At 42.3% G+C, this 13007-nt stretch overlaps 1 protein-coding gene across 4 annotated transcripts in view; it reads left to right on the forward strand.

Moving 5' to 3' along the window:
• Positions 1-13007, forward strand: part of npr1b (natriuretic peptide receptor 1b) — a 142114-nt gene that overhangs the window by 81622 nt on the left and 47485 nt on the right. For all 4 annotated transcript variants that reach the window (XM_060921864.1, XM_060921863.1, XM_060921867.1 and 1 more), the window contains one exon: positions 10254-10348. In XM_060921864.1, the coding sequence (XP_060777847.1) occupies positions 10254-10348 (95 nt within the window). The remainder of the gene's footprint in view (positions 1-10253; positions 10349-13007) is intronic.

The following is a 13007-nucleotide window of genomic DNA, read 5'->3' on the forward strand; positions in this document are numbered from 1 at the left end:
ACTCAAGATGCCGTGAGCTTGTTACCCTGCGATGTGCCAACTTGGACAACAGCTCTGTGGAGGTGGGCTTGATTTATATATTTCATTGATTGATGTGGGGGGCAAACAAAAAATCATTCGAAGTATTTAGCCATCAGAAATAGCCTACTCCTGGTCAAATCTTTTTTTACTGTGCATTGTAGATGTTCAATTGACTGTAATTCAATCGTTTATTTAGCCTATCTGTTTACTGGTTTGCCTGATAAAAGACGTGCAGCCAGAGCTATCCCTGCTAACAAGGACAATACATGACACAAATTTACTGTAGGCCTACTGGGTTTATTCCCTTGTTCATTTTTTCTGGGTAGCATCCCTCTTGAGCAGGGCTGCCGACTGTTATGTAGTGAGCGTGAGACACGCGTATGACTGCCCTCATGCAACACACCTCCTGTTTCTCATGCAAAAATGTCTGCTCTTACTCTAGCCCGATTCACCTAACTGCACGTTGATGAATATTCATCTCAGTTAAATTGATCGCGGAGTTTTAGTCACATAGGGTACCGTCCGCATATCTGGTGAAACAGCGCGATCTTGTCGTTCTAATGCTATTAGTCACCCGTTGCTGTGATAAACTGTTTTCGTGACAGAAAAATGAGTTTGAATGTAGGCCTACAGTAGGCCTAATCTACATTTATATTTCATACAATTTGCAATTCTGCCTCAATCCCACAGCCAGTTTTCTTGGTGCCTAGGTTCACCAAATCTTAAATGAAATTTTTTAAAGCAAAAAATGAAGACTGTTGTTTCAGACTTGTATTTTCAATTATCCTTAATGCATATGGGTGGAAATAAGATAAGCTATTAAAAGAGCCATATGAAATGTGTAACAATAATGTATTATTTGTTTTGTTTCTTTATTATGAAAGCCCTCTATTTCCACCGCTAATTTTACCATCAGAGCATTTTTTTAATTTCATTTTTATTTCGCTCGCTCGCTTCATATTTTCCTGAAAAAATCAGAGAACCAACCAGTTAAATTGGTGTGGTCTGAAATTAGTTTTCAAGTCTGTTTTGATTCCAGTTCAGTATTTGCTGTAACTAAACTACGGCACTCACAGTATCCAATACACACTGACTCCAGGCTCGATTTCCATGATGATGGCACATGCACAAAAACCATGGCAGATCATCACACTGATGGTATTTTTGTGACAAGTGCAGGTGGGAACAGGACACAGAGTGACACCCCCCCAATAAAGATTGTGTTTGAATGAATATATTAATAAGAGATGTTATAAGCTGCACAATATCCAATCAAATCATCGCCTCTCCTTGCTTTTAAGAACTGAACATGAGCAATGCAGCACACTGACATTTTCATAATGCCATACATTTAGGCTTCATGTACAGATTTCACAGTGATTTCCCCTCCACTTGTCTCTACAATTTGGCCACCTAATTCTGACTCACCAGACAGCTCTCCCATCTCATATGATGGCTACAAATGGGGAGGGTGAAGGCTAACATGTTTCCTCTGACAGATACAGTGGTGCTTGAAAGTTTGTGAACCCTTTAGAATTTTCTATATTTCTGCATAAATATGACCTAAAACATCATCAGATTTCCACACAAGTCCTAAAAGTAGATAAAGAGAACCCAGTTAAACAAATGACAGAAAAATATTATAATTGGTCATTTATTTATTGAGGAAAATGATCCAATATTACATATCTGTGAGTGGCAAAAGTATGTGAACCTCTAGGATAAGCAGTTAATTTGAAGGTGAAATTAGAGTCAGGTGTTTTCAATCAATGGGATGACAATCAGGTGTGAGTGGGCACCCTGTTTTATTTAAAGAACAGGGATCTATCAAAGTCTGGTCTTCACAACACATATTTGTGGAAGTGTATCATGGCGCGAACAAAGGAGATTTCTGAGGACCTCAGAAAAAGCATTGTTGATTCTCATCAGGCTGGAAAAGGTTAGAAAACCATCTCTAAAGAGTTTGGACTCCACCAATCCACAGTCAGACAGATTGTGTACAAATGGAGGAAATTCAAGGCCATTGTTACCCTCCCCAGGAGTGGTCGACCAACAAAGATCACTCCAAGAGCAAGGTGTGTAATAGTCGGTGAGGTCGCAAAGGACCCCAGGGTAATTTCTAAGCAACTGAAGGCCTCTCTCACATTAACATTATCCAATGTTCATGAGTCCACCATCAGGAGGACACTGAACAACAATGGTGTGCATGGCAGGGTTGCAAGGAGAAAGCCACTGCTCTCCAAAAAGAACGTTGCTGCTCATCTGCAGTTTGCTACAGATCACGTGGACAAGCCAGAAGCCTATTGGATAAATGTTTTGTGGACAGATGAGGCCAAAATAGAACTTTCTGGTTTAAATGAGAAGCGTTATGTTTGGAGAAAGGAAAACACTGCATTCCAGCACAAGAACCATATCCCATCTGTGAAACATGGTGGTGGTAGTATCATGGTTTGGACCTGTTTTGCTGCATCTGGGCCAGGATGGCTTGCCATAATTGATGGAACAAATCATTCTGAATTATATCAGCGAATTCTAAAGGAAAATGTCAGGGCATCTGTCCATGAACCGAATCTCAAGAGAAGGTGGGTCATGCAGCAAGACAACAACCCTAAGCACATAAGTCGTTCTATCAAAGAATGGTTAAAGAAGGATAAAGTTAATGTTTTGGAATGGCCAAGTCAAAGTCCTGACCTTAATCCAATCGAAATGTTATGGAAGGACTTGAAGCAAGCAGTTCATGTGAGGAAACCCACCAACATCCCAGAGTTGAAGCTGTTCTGTACGGAGGAACGAGCTAAAATTCCTCCAAGCCGGTGTGCAGGACTGATCAACAGTTACCGGAAACGTTTAGTTGCAGTTATTGCTGCACAAGGGGGTCACACCAGATACTGAAATCAAAGGTTCACATACTTTTGCCACTCACGGATATGTAATAATGGATCATTTTCCTCAATAAATAAATGACCAAGTATAATATTTTTGTCTCATTTATTTAACTGGGTTCTCTTTATCTACTTTTAGGACTTGTGTAAAAAGCTGATAATGTTTTAGGTCATATTTATGCAGAAATATAGAAAATTCTAAAGGGTTCACAAACTTTCAAGCACCTCTGTATAAAGCCAGTCAACTGCATCCTTTCAAACTGCTGCTCCTGTTGCATCACAGGGCAACGTAACACTTGGAGGAAATCATACATGAGCTCACAGATACTCATGATTGTTTAGTATTACTGTGATTGACAGCTGAGAGAGAGAGAGAGTATAGATTCCCGCCCATGTAAAGTGAATTGCCAATATCGTTTCCTTCGCTCCCAGCCATGGATGGCTTTGGTGTCATCATAATAGGGCGAACACTTTCTGCTGTGCCACTCAGGAAGAACAAGCCTTTATTTGTCACATGTACACAAACACTGAAATTCCTCCTCTGCATCTAACCCATCTGAAGTAGTGAACACACACATGCACATACCCAGAGCAGTGGGCTGCTATGCTACAGCACCCAGGGAGCAGTTGGGGGTTAGGTTCCTTACTCAAGGGCACTTTATTCATGATGCAGAGCGAGGGGGAAGTGCCATTCATTTACTTAACTCCCTTCACATTTTTTTCCTGCCAGTCCCGGGCATCAAACTGGCAACCATTTGGGGCCATGGCTGCCCAGGAGCTTTGTGTAGTGATTTTTAGAGGCTGTCCACACGGCAACGGATTCAGGTGAATCTGATAAAATTGTTTATCGTTTTGGCCTGGCGTCCACACAGCACCGGCGTTTTGGGTGCCCCAAAACGAGAACGGGTTCCAGAGTGGAAAAATCTGGCAACGGCGCCGTTGCGAAGTCGTCTGGATGAGTAGAACGGATTTGTTTACGATGACGTCACAACCACATGACTGTCAGTGCTTCACGCCGGGTAGAAGTGTAACGAACTCGATGCGAGTTGTCAACAAATCCTATAACTTGGTTCATGAAACGCGCTTACAAAATATTTTCACTGTGAATATTTATTGTGTAATGGTGCAAAGTGAGAGGGAGAGAGAGAGAGAGAATAGCCCTTAGGGCAGAGTCTTTAGTCCAAACACTGCGGAAGCAGTACCAAACCACGCACCGCCCGTGCACTTTCCAAAAACAAGAACAATCCCGCCAGCAAACATAGGAAAAAAAAAAGGAGCGATCTCACCTCTTCAGATGTTGGTTTAAGTCCGACAATACATTCCTCAAAAAGGGCGTAGAACAACAAAGTAATCCATCAACGTGTAGCATTCAATTTATTCCGGACCATTAAAGAATTCTGGAGGATATCAGAATGTTGGCGTACCGGCTTCCATCTACCCCCATTCATTCCTCTTTCCGCGTCTTTCGTTTTATGCTACTGATTAATAATCAAAACTTTGTGGCTAATGCTACAGAAGAGGGGGTTTATGCGCATGCGTCTACTTCTATTGTTCTGGTGTCTCCGATGGGACCGTCTTACAGCGCATGTAGTGGTGTGGCATGTGTATTGCATCGTTTTCAGCAAGCGTTGCGTTGTCATATGTACCTGAAATTTTACTGATCCGTTGCCCATGTGGACGCGATATTTAAAAAAAAAAAAATCTCTTTGCCGTTGTCGTGTGGATGTAGCCTAAGATCATTGTTGATGTCTTTCCTCCTTGTTGACTTGTGTTAACATACACCTGAGTGCTCCAGATCAGCAAACTGCCAAAACATCTGCTTTTTAAGAGGTGGCCACACTTGCTGATGCTCAATTAATCAATTTCATTTAATCAGCAACACCTGGCTGCCAATTGCTTTCATAATTTCTATGGAAGCAGTCAGGATGTACTTAATGTTTCACACACTGCTACTGCATTTTTGGCTTACTTTGCGTTAAATAAATAATGACAGGGTGACTATGGGGTGGCACGGTGGTGTAGTGGTTAGCACTGTTGCCTCACAGCAAGAAGGTCCTGGGTTCGAGCCCAGCAGCCAGCAAGGGCCTTTCTGTGCGGGTTTCCTCCAGGTGCTCCGGTTTCTCCCGCAGTCTAAAAACATGCAGGTTAGGTTAATTGGTGGCTCTAAAGTGAGTGTGAATGGTTGTTTGTCTCTGTGTCAGCCCTGCGATAACTTGGCAACTTGTCCAGGGTGTACCCCGCCTCTCGCCCATAGTCAGCTTGGATAGGCTCCAGCTTGCCTGCGACCCTGTAGAACAGGATAAGTGGCTACAGATGATGGATGGAGGGTGAATATGGCATATGCTCTTGGTCATCTGAGGTTGTATTTGCCTAATTTTAAGACCTGGTAAGGACCAGATGGTTTTTTATTATGTCCTGACACTTCAAACCTAGACTTAAAAGAGGGTGTACTTTCTTTTTCACATGACTTATATTTTCTTCGTTATATCATCTTATATCTTCTGAGCCACTAGATGATATGCTGCTATTTTAGTGTAACAAACATGAGACATTGGATTCAGGAACACACATTTTTATTTTGAATATCAACTAGTCCAAATAGTAGTTCAGTGGTTAAAGCTGTGGGTTACAGTTAAGATGGTTGTGAGTTCAAATCCCAGTGTTGTCATGCTTAGGTCCTTGAGTATGAAGACATTCAATCTTTAACTGCTCTATTGTATCCAGTCTCAGTTGTCGGTTGCTTTGGGATTTTATTAGTATGACAGGGATATCGGGCTAATGCAGAGACTGAATGATATAAATACGAAAATACGATATGGGCACAATATAATATCACCACGATGACAATTCACAAACTCCTAATTTTCTACTCAATATGGATTGTGCTGTAAACAAAATAAATATAATATTCATGTTCAATACAATGATATAATTTTGAAATCCTATTTTGAAAGTGGTACTTGAAATAAAGATATCAGGAAAACACCATTTTACCCTTGTGTCTGGGCTAAAAGGGGTCTTTTTCCTACCAAATGGGTTTTGTAATGACTAAAGTGGATTTTGGGTCACACCTGCATTAACCAGCAAATTATACTTGAACAGACACAACAATAGGGCCCTTTGTTAACAGTAAGAGTCCCGTTCTACGATTATCCGTACTTTATTTCACTCCACATCCGTTTCTTACTGTTCTACATGCAATGTTCACCATTCAGTAGAAAAGAATTGTGTGAGATTGAATGCATTTACAAGCATATCGCAGTCCACGTCTCCTCTAGCTTGTTCGAGTGTCTGTGTCTCCTTTTCACTCTTGCTCTCATTCTTTCCATCAATCCCTTTTTTCCCTTTCCTCTATGGCTCTGACATTTGCAAGCTGATAATGGCTAAGCTCTTCATATCTGTTTAAATGTCAGTGTTGCTTTCCCCTGAGCATCTGTCTTCTGCCTGCTCCTCTCACATGTTAATAGTGCCGAGGCCATTCGAGCAAGAAATGAGAACTCTGCCCCATGGCCTCTTCACATGGCCCAGTGTTTCACCCACAGCAGGCAGAAAGCACACAAGAAGGGGGACAGGAATGAGTAATCTGGGAATCAGGAGTGCCAGACAATAAAGTAGTTATATTTAAAGACCCACTGACAGTCATTTTGTATTAATTTTTAAACAAACAATATATGACTCCAAAGATAAATTCTGGTTTTAATTCTTGGTTTAACTGTCCGTTTTAAACATCAGAAGTAACTTTAAATTTCGCGCAGGGAGATTGACCTGGATATGAACTGGGCTCATTCAGAGATGCCGGAAGTGACGTCACATCAGTGTGTCGTTTTTGTTTACAAGTCACTATGTTGGTTCAGTTCTCACAAGTCTTGTGATATTGAGCTGTGGTTTTGTTGTGATTTCCTTGCGTGAAAAAGTTAAATGGTGTCTAACCGAAAAGGGGTTATATGTGTGGCTTACGGGTGTTCTAACACCACGTCGGAAGGAGTGAAACTCCATTCCTTTCCTTGGAAAAAACACCCTGAAATAGCAAAAGAGTGGGAAAGGAACGTTTCCAAAACACGTGCGAACTGGAAGTCAACAAAATGGTCACGTCTCTGTTCAGCACATTTCGAGGAGCACTGTTTCACTTTGTCGTCCAGAACTCGAAGAACGTTTGATCCAACTTATCCACTGGTGTTGGAGGAGTCAGCTGTGCCGACGTTGTTTGACAGGCCCGGGCCGAATCAATCTGTCAAAAGAGAAACAGATGACAGCAGACCCCCCGAAGGGGCGGTCAAAAAGCGAAAGTCCGGTGGTGCCTTTGCCAAAAGAGAACGAGCCAGGGTACGTGGTTTTGTGTTGTTATTCAATACATGTATGTTGTTTAAAATTTGTTGTAACGTCACAAATGCGTCTTATACCATTGCATATTACTTATCAATAGGCCAAAGCAGCTAATACCAGTAATGTACAACAACTGAAAGGCCAATACCTTGTTTCATATATTTAGTTAGGATAATATACATGATATATGTGTGGAGTGATAGAGATAAGATGTCATCCAGCATGTTTTGAAAGTTTGCGAACCCTTTAGAGTTTTTGATATTTCTGCATAAATATGACCTAAACTTCTGGTAGCTACTGTATCTAACATGATCTAACAGGAGCTTAGACATAATGTTTTTTGGAGTGGGACCAATAGTGTGACGTGACCAGGACCATATGTTTAAGACATTATGCTGTTTAAACAGAATCTTTAATAGACGTGAGGGCAGACAATCTTGATAGCTTCCCTGCTTCATGTTTTGTTTTCATGCAATCCAGAACGACATACACTGATGTGACGTCACTCGCCCTAGCGGCAAAAACGGGCAAATGGCTCATGGCGCTTGTAGAAGCCGGGGCAAAAAACACAAAATCGGCTCTGAAATTCTTGATTTTCTACAAAGACGACCCTTTATTCAAGTTGAGTTTTGGATATTTTATTTCACAATACAGCAATAAAACAATAAATACACACATTACGTGGTGTAAAAAGTTGTGTCAGTGGGTCTTTAATAACCTTGAAGTATGTCAGCTCACACTGGTGCAAAAAACATGTAGAATGGGCTCATTTGAATAAAAGTTTCTAATCCTGAGATGTTTTTTGAAATAATTGAAATCTTGATCCCTATGTGTTGAGATATTTATATATGTTATTTTATATTAATTACTTTTACTGTATATACTTGTTTCTTTTGTCTCTCAGTCACTGTATTTTTCTTGAGGTTTTTAAAAATTATTTTATTTAGTTTGAGAACGTCTATCCTGATACTGCTGTTATGGCTAGTGCACTATAAAAGAGAGATTTTTTTAATCTCATGGGTTCTTACTTGATAAACCAAAAATGTATGAAATAATGAACACAACTGTTTCTGTATAATAATAATCCATCATCCACAAACGCTTATCCTGTGCAGGGTTGCGGGCGAGCTGGAGCCTATCCCAGCTGACTACGGGCGAGAGGCGGGGTACACCCTGGACAAGTTGCCAGGTCATCACAGGGCTGACACATAGACACAGACAACCATTCACACTCACATTCACACCTACGGTCAATTTAGAGTCACCAGTTAACCTAACCTGCATGTCTTTGGACTGTGGGGGAAACCGGAGCACCCGGAGGCAGGGCTTTGAACCGGTTCAAGGAACGAAAACGAAAACCGGGAACTTTTTCTATTTCACATGGAACAGAAACGAAACCAGAAACTTTATTATTTTTTATGTTCCGGAACAGAAACGCTTATTAAAAATAATGGTAACCGGTTAATACCGGTTTTTATTTCGTTCCTCAAAGTTTACATAGCCTACAAATAAAAGTCATTCTTCTCCTGCGCAAGTTTCTATGACCCGCTGGGGTTCACTTCCTGTGTGACGTTCGCTGACTGAATGGAGAGAGCGGGAAGGTGGACTGCTATCATGTCTCCACGTGATAAAGTGAGTAAGTGCATTACTGAGTGTCTCTGAGCAAAGGAGAGCCTGAACGTTGCAACCTCCCTATTGGCTGTTTATTGGCTGTTTGTAAAAATGTATCAGTTGTTGCCCTTCCCACGGGAATCATCGCGGGCTCGAGAGACGAGACCTGACGAGTTAGTTCGTTGGTAGCAGAACAAAATGTCTGGACACAAATCGGGTTTTCAGAAAAGGAAAGAAAATAAACGGAGGGTCGAAAATACAAAAAAGGAGACAGAAAATGCAAAACGAGTTTTAAGGTAGGACAAATGGTTACTTTTTAAGGCAGCCCGCCGTGGCTGCAGGCTTTCAGTTGTCATTGAATGGTTACTTTTCTGAGGCAGCCCGCCGTGGCTGCCTGCAGGCTTATTTATTATAGCCCATTTAGTTAAAATAGTTGATATAAAATGTTTATAGTTATGTGATGGTTGTCCTGATTTAGACACTTTTTTGAGGGGGGTTGCGCGATGTTGCACCCGGGTCCAGATTAGGGCAGAACCGGCCCTGGCTACATTTCAGGTGTAGTTTGTTTTATGTATGTATGTACTTGCATAGATGTGTACTTGGTCTTCCAATATGGCGCCTAACAAAATCTCGCGGCGCGGTGACGTCATGCGGTAGCCCTCTATAGGGTCTGACTAGCCTTTGGTAACACACTAAACGAATTATCTTTCATTTTTGGCACTTTTTCTGTTTGTGTAGATGGGAAGACATACTGAGAATCCAAATCGCCAACATTTGAAATAATAATTGTTTTGAATTATTTCTTGTCTTATTTAATGAAGGCTGTAATAGAATTAGCCTACATTTGGCTTAAGCTGGATGAGACAGAGACATAATTTTATAGCCATTTGTTAAACAGCTGACAGGGAACGTAATTAACCGTTCCAGGAACGAAATTTTTTTGTTCTAACCGGTTCGGGAACGTCTATTTAATGGTGGAACCCAAAACCGGAAACGTTAAAATTCCGTTTCTGTTCGGAACGAACCAATAGGAAAAAAATTCTGGTTCAAAGCCCTGCCCGGAGGAAACCCACGCGGACACGGGGAGAACATGCAAACTCCACACAGAAAGGCCCCCATCGGCCACTGAGATCAAACCCAGAACCTTCTTTCTGTGAGGTGACAGTGCTAACCACTGTGCCACCCTCTTGACCAATCAGCGTACACAATTTTCTCTAAATTTAGTATTTATACTAAATTTTAATAATGAAATGCAACCCATTACCGAGCTTGTCTTTGGCTTTGGTCTGAGGCAAATGCAAGTTAGATGTGAAGTACAATGAGCTGGTGTTCAAAGTCAGTTCAGCTCTGAGCTGTGTAAGTACATGTCTAGATGTTATAAACTAATAACTGTCCTTGCACTCTGTTGGTCTGCAGGTGTGACTGGACTCGTGAAGATCGATGATAAGGGAGACAGAGAGACTGACTTTGCTTTCTGGGACATGACTGATACCAACTCCAGTATCTTTGAGGTACAGGGGCTGGTCATCTCCCCAACACACACACACACACACACACACACACACACACACACACACACACACACCAGATTTCTTGCTATTATATCTAACACATTCAGGGATGGATCCAGCCCAAGAATCTGACAGATGCACATTTGCAGAAATATTTTCACTAATTTTACCAGCTCCCTATGGATTTTCACAGGGGCATAAAGCACGCCGAGCCCTTTCCAAAGAGGGCGACCATGGCCTACTACAACTGTGGCTCGGCCCGCTATTCGCACCTGAAGCCCCTTGCAGGCGCGACTCACCAAAAACTGCCTTGGCTCCAGCCACGCGTGCAGGGATTTAAAAATTCATAACTCGGCCACCGAAAGTCCTAGCCCCGCCAAACTTTACAGGAACCTCCCTCTCCCCCGAGACCTGTCGAAACAGCCCAGGCTCGGCCCGCTACAACCACAGCTCGGCCCATTATTTGCGGTGAATTTCGCATTTCAACCTCTTTCTGGAGCATATTATTGGTTTGACCTAGATTCTTTGTCCCTGGTCACGGTATACAAAGCATCATGAGAGTACAGGTAATTAGATCAGGTAAGCATCACCACTTACCACAGGTGGTCGGATCCTGAACCATTGGTCTTTTGGTTGAGCGTGGCTACAGCCCATGTAGCCGGCTAGCGGTAAAGTAAACAAACGCCCCGTGACTGATGCCAAGTGGTGCACATGTATTTCTGACCAATGCACGTGCATCGGTTGCATCGGTCTGGATCCGTCCCTGACATTCACACAGGTTTCTCTATTGCTCAGAAACCTAGTGAAAATGAGTTCTCAGGAGGGAACTGCCATTATCTAAATGCAAGGTAATTACTTCAGTGCTTTCCAACCAGCAATCCAGTTATCTCTCCTATGTTGACCAGTTAGAAGGTTAATTATAGGTTATCTCTTGGTGCACTCATGTATGTGTGGAGGGTCTCTCTCTCTCTCTCTCTCTCTCTCTCTCTCTCTCTCGGTTTGTGTAAGACAGACATTCATTACATATTTAGTCCTCTCATATTGCAAATGATGTAAGATGTAATACAATAGAAATAGAGAAAAATGATCAGGACTTGATTTCATTGCCGGCACAAGTGCAATTTACTGGTTAATGCCAATGTAGCTATTTTGGTTTGATACAAGCATTTATGTCCTTTTTTTCCCCCCTCACTTTGTTCATACTTCAAGCAGAGGAATCCTCACGAGTCCTGTCCCATTTATTCAATGGGCACAAAAATACTGAAATTAAACAAGAGTGTGAACTTATGTTTTGTTAAGTTTGTACGCATACTTAAAATTTACCATGTGATGTTCACATCCGATGTTTATGGTGGTGTAGTGGTTAGCGCTGTCGCCTCACAACAAGAAGGTCCTGGGTTCGAGCCCAGTGGCCGGTGAGGGTCTTTCTGTGTGGAGTTTGCATGTTCTCCTCGTGTCTGTGTGGGTTTGCTCCCGCTTCCCCCAAAGACATGCAGGTTAGGCTAATTGGTGGCTCTAAATTGACCGTAGGTGTGAATGGTTGTTTGTCTCTGTGCCAGCCCTGTGATGACCTGGTAACTTGTCCAGGGTGTACCCTGCCTCTCACCCATAGCCAGCTGGGATAGGCTCCAGCTTGCCTGTGACCCTGTATAACAGGGGTCACCAAACTATGGCCCGCGAGCCAGATCCGGCCCGCCACCCCCTTTTGACCGGCCCCCCAGCCCCTCTGCCCCCCCATCACTTGAACCGGCCCTATGAGGCAATCCCCAAAAGTGGTCATGGCCTATTTTTTTAAATTGCTTTTTGGCAAATAATAACATGTCTGCATCTTGTATTTTGTTGATTTTATCAATTAAAATTGATATTTAGTTATAAAATGAACTATTCATATTTTCCGAATTTTCGTCATATGCTCGCGATCAAGCAGTGACAGGCAGTGCACATGCAGAGAACTGTCAGTGTTCAGGACAGCAAAATGGCTAGCGGTAAGCGAAAAGCTGACAGAGAGTGCAGAGTTTTTAAAGAACAGTGGACCACCGATTATTTTTTCGTTCAGTGTAAGGACCGTGCAGTTTGTCTTGTATGTAAAGAAAGTGTGCCGGTTTTCAAAGAATATAATCTGCGTCGTCACTATGAAACCCGCCACAAAGAGTATGCTAGTTTGCGAGGGCAAACAAGAGAAGACAGGATTCGGAGGATGAAATGCAGACTGGCTGCACAACAGAATGTATTCCTTCGCCAAACCCAGATCAACCAGGCTGCTGTCCGAGCTAGCTATAAGGTAGCTCACCGACTAGCTACCCATGGAAAGCCATTTACTGATGGGGGCTTTGTTAAAGTATGCATGCTTGCTGTGGCCGAGGAGGTGTGTCCCGACAAGAAGGATGCGCTTGACGCGGTGAGTCTCTCCGCACCTACTATGACCAGGCGAACCGAAGATTTGGGGGACAACGTGTATGACCAGCTGAATGAGAAAGCGTCAGAATTCGAGTTTTTTGCTTTGGCCATGGATGAGAGCAATGACGTGCAGGACACAGCACAACTGCTGTGATCTATTGATCTATTGCTCATATTATTATAATTTCAATGTTTTTTAAAATGTATTTATTTTATAGGCCTATTTATTTGACCTTTATTAAGTGCTGCACACAATTATTAT

Source organism: Neoarius graeffei, chromosome 5 (assembly GCF_027579695.1).
Source record: "Neoarius graeffei isolate fNeoGra1 chromosome 5, fNeoGra1.pri, whole genome shotgun sequence".
Lineage (NCBI taxonomy): Eukaryota > Metazoa > Chordata > Actinopteri > Siluriformes > Ariidae > Neoarius > Neoarius graeffei.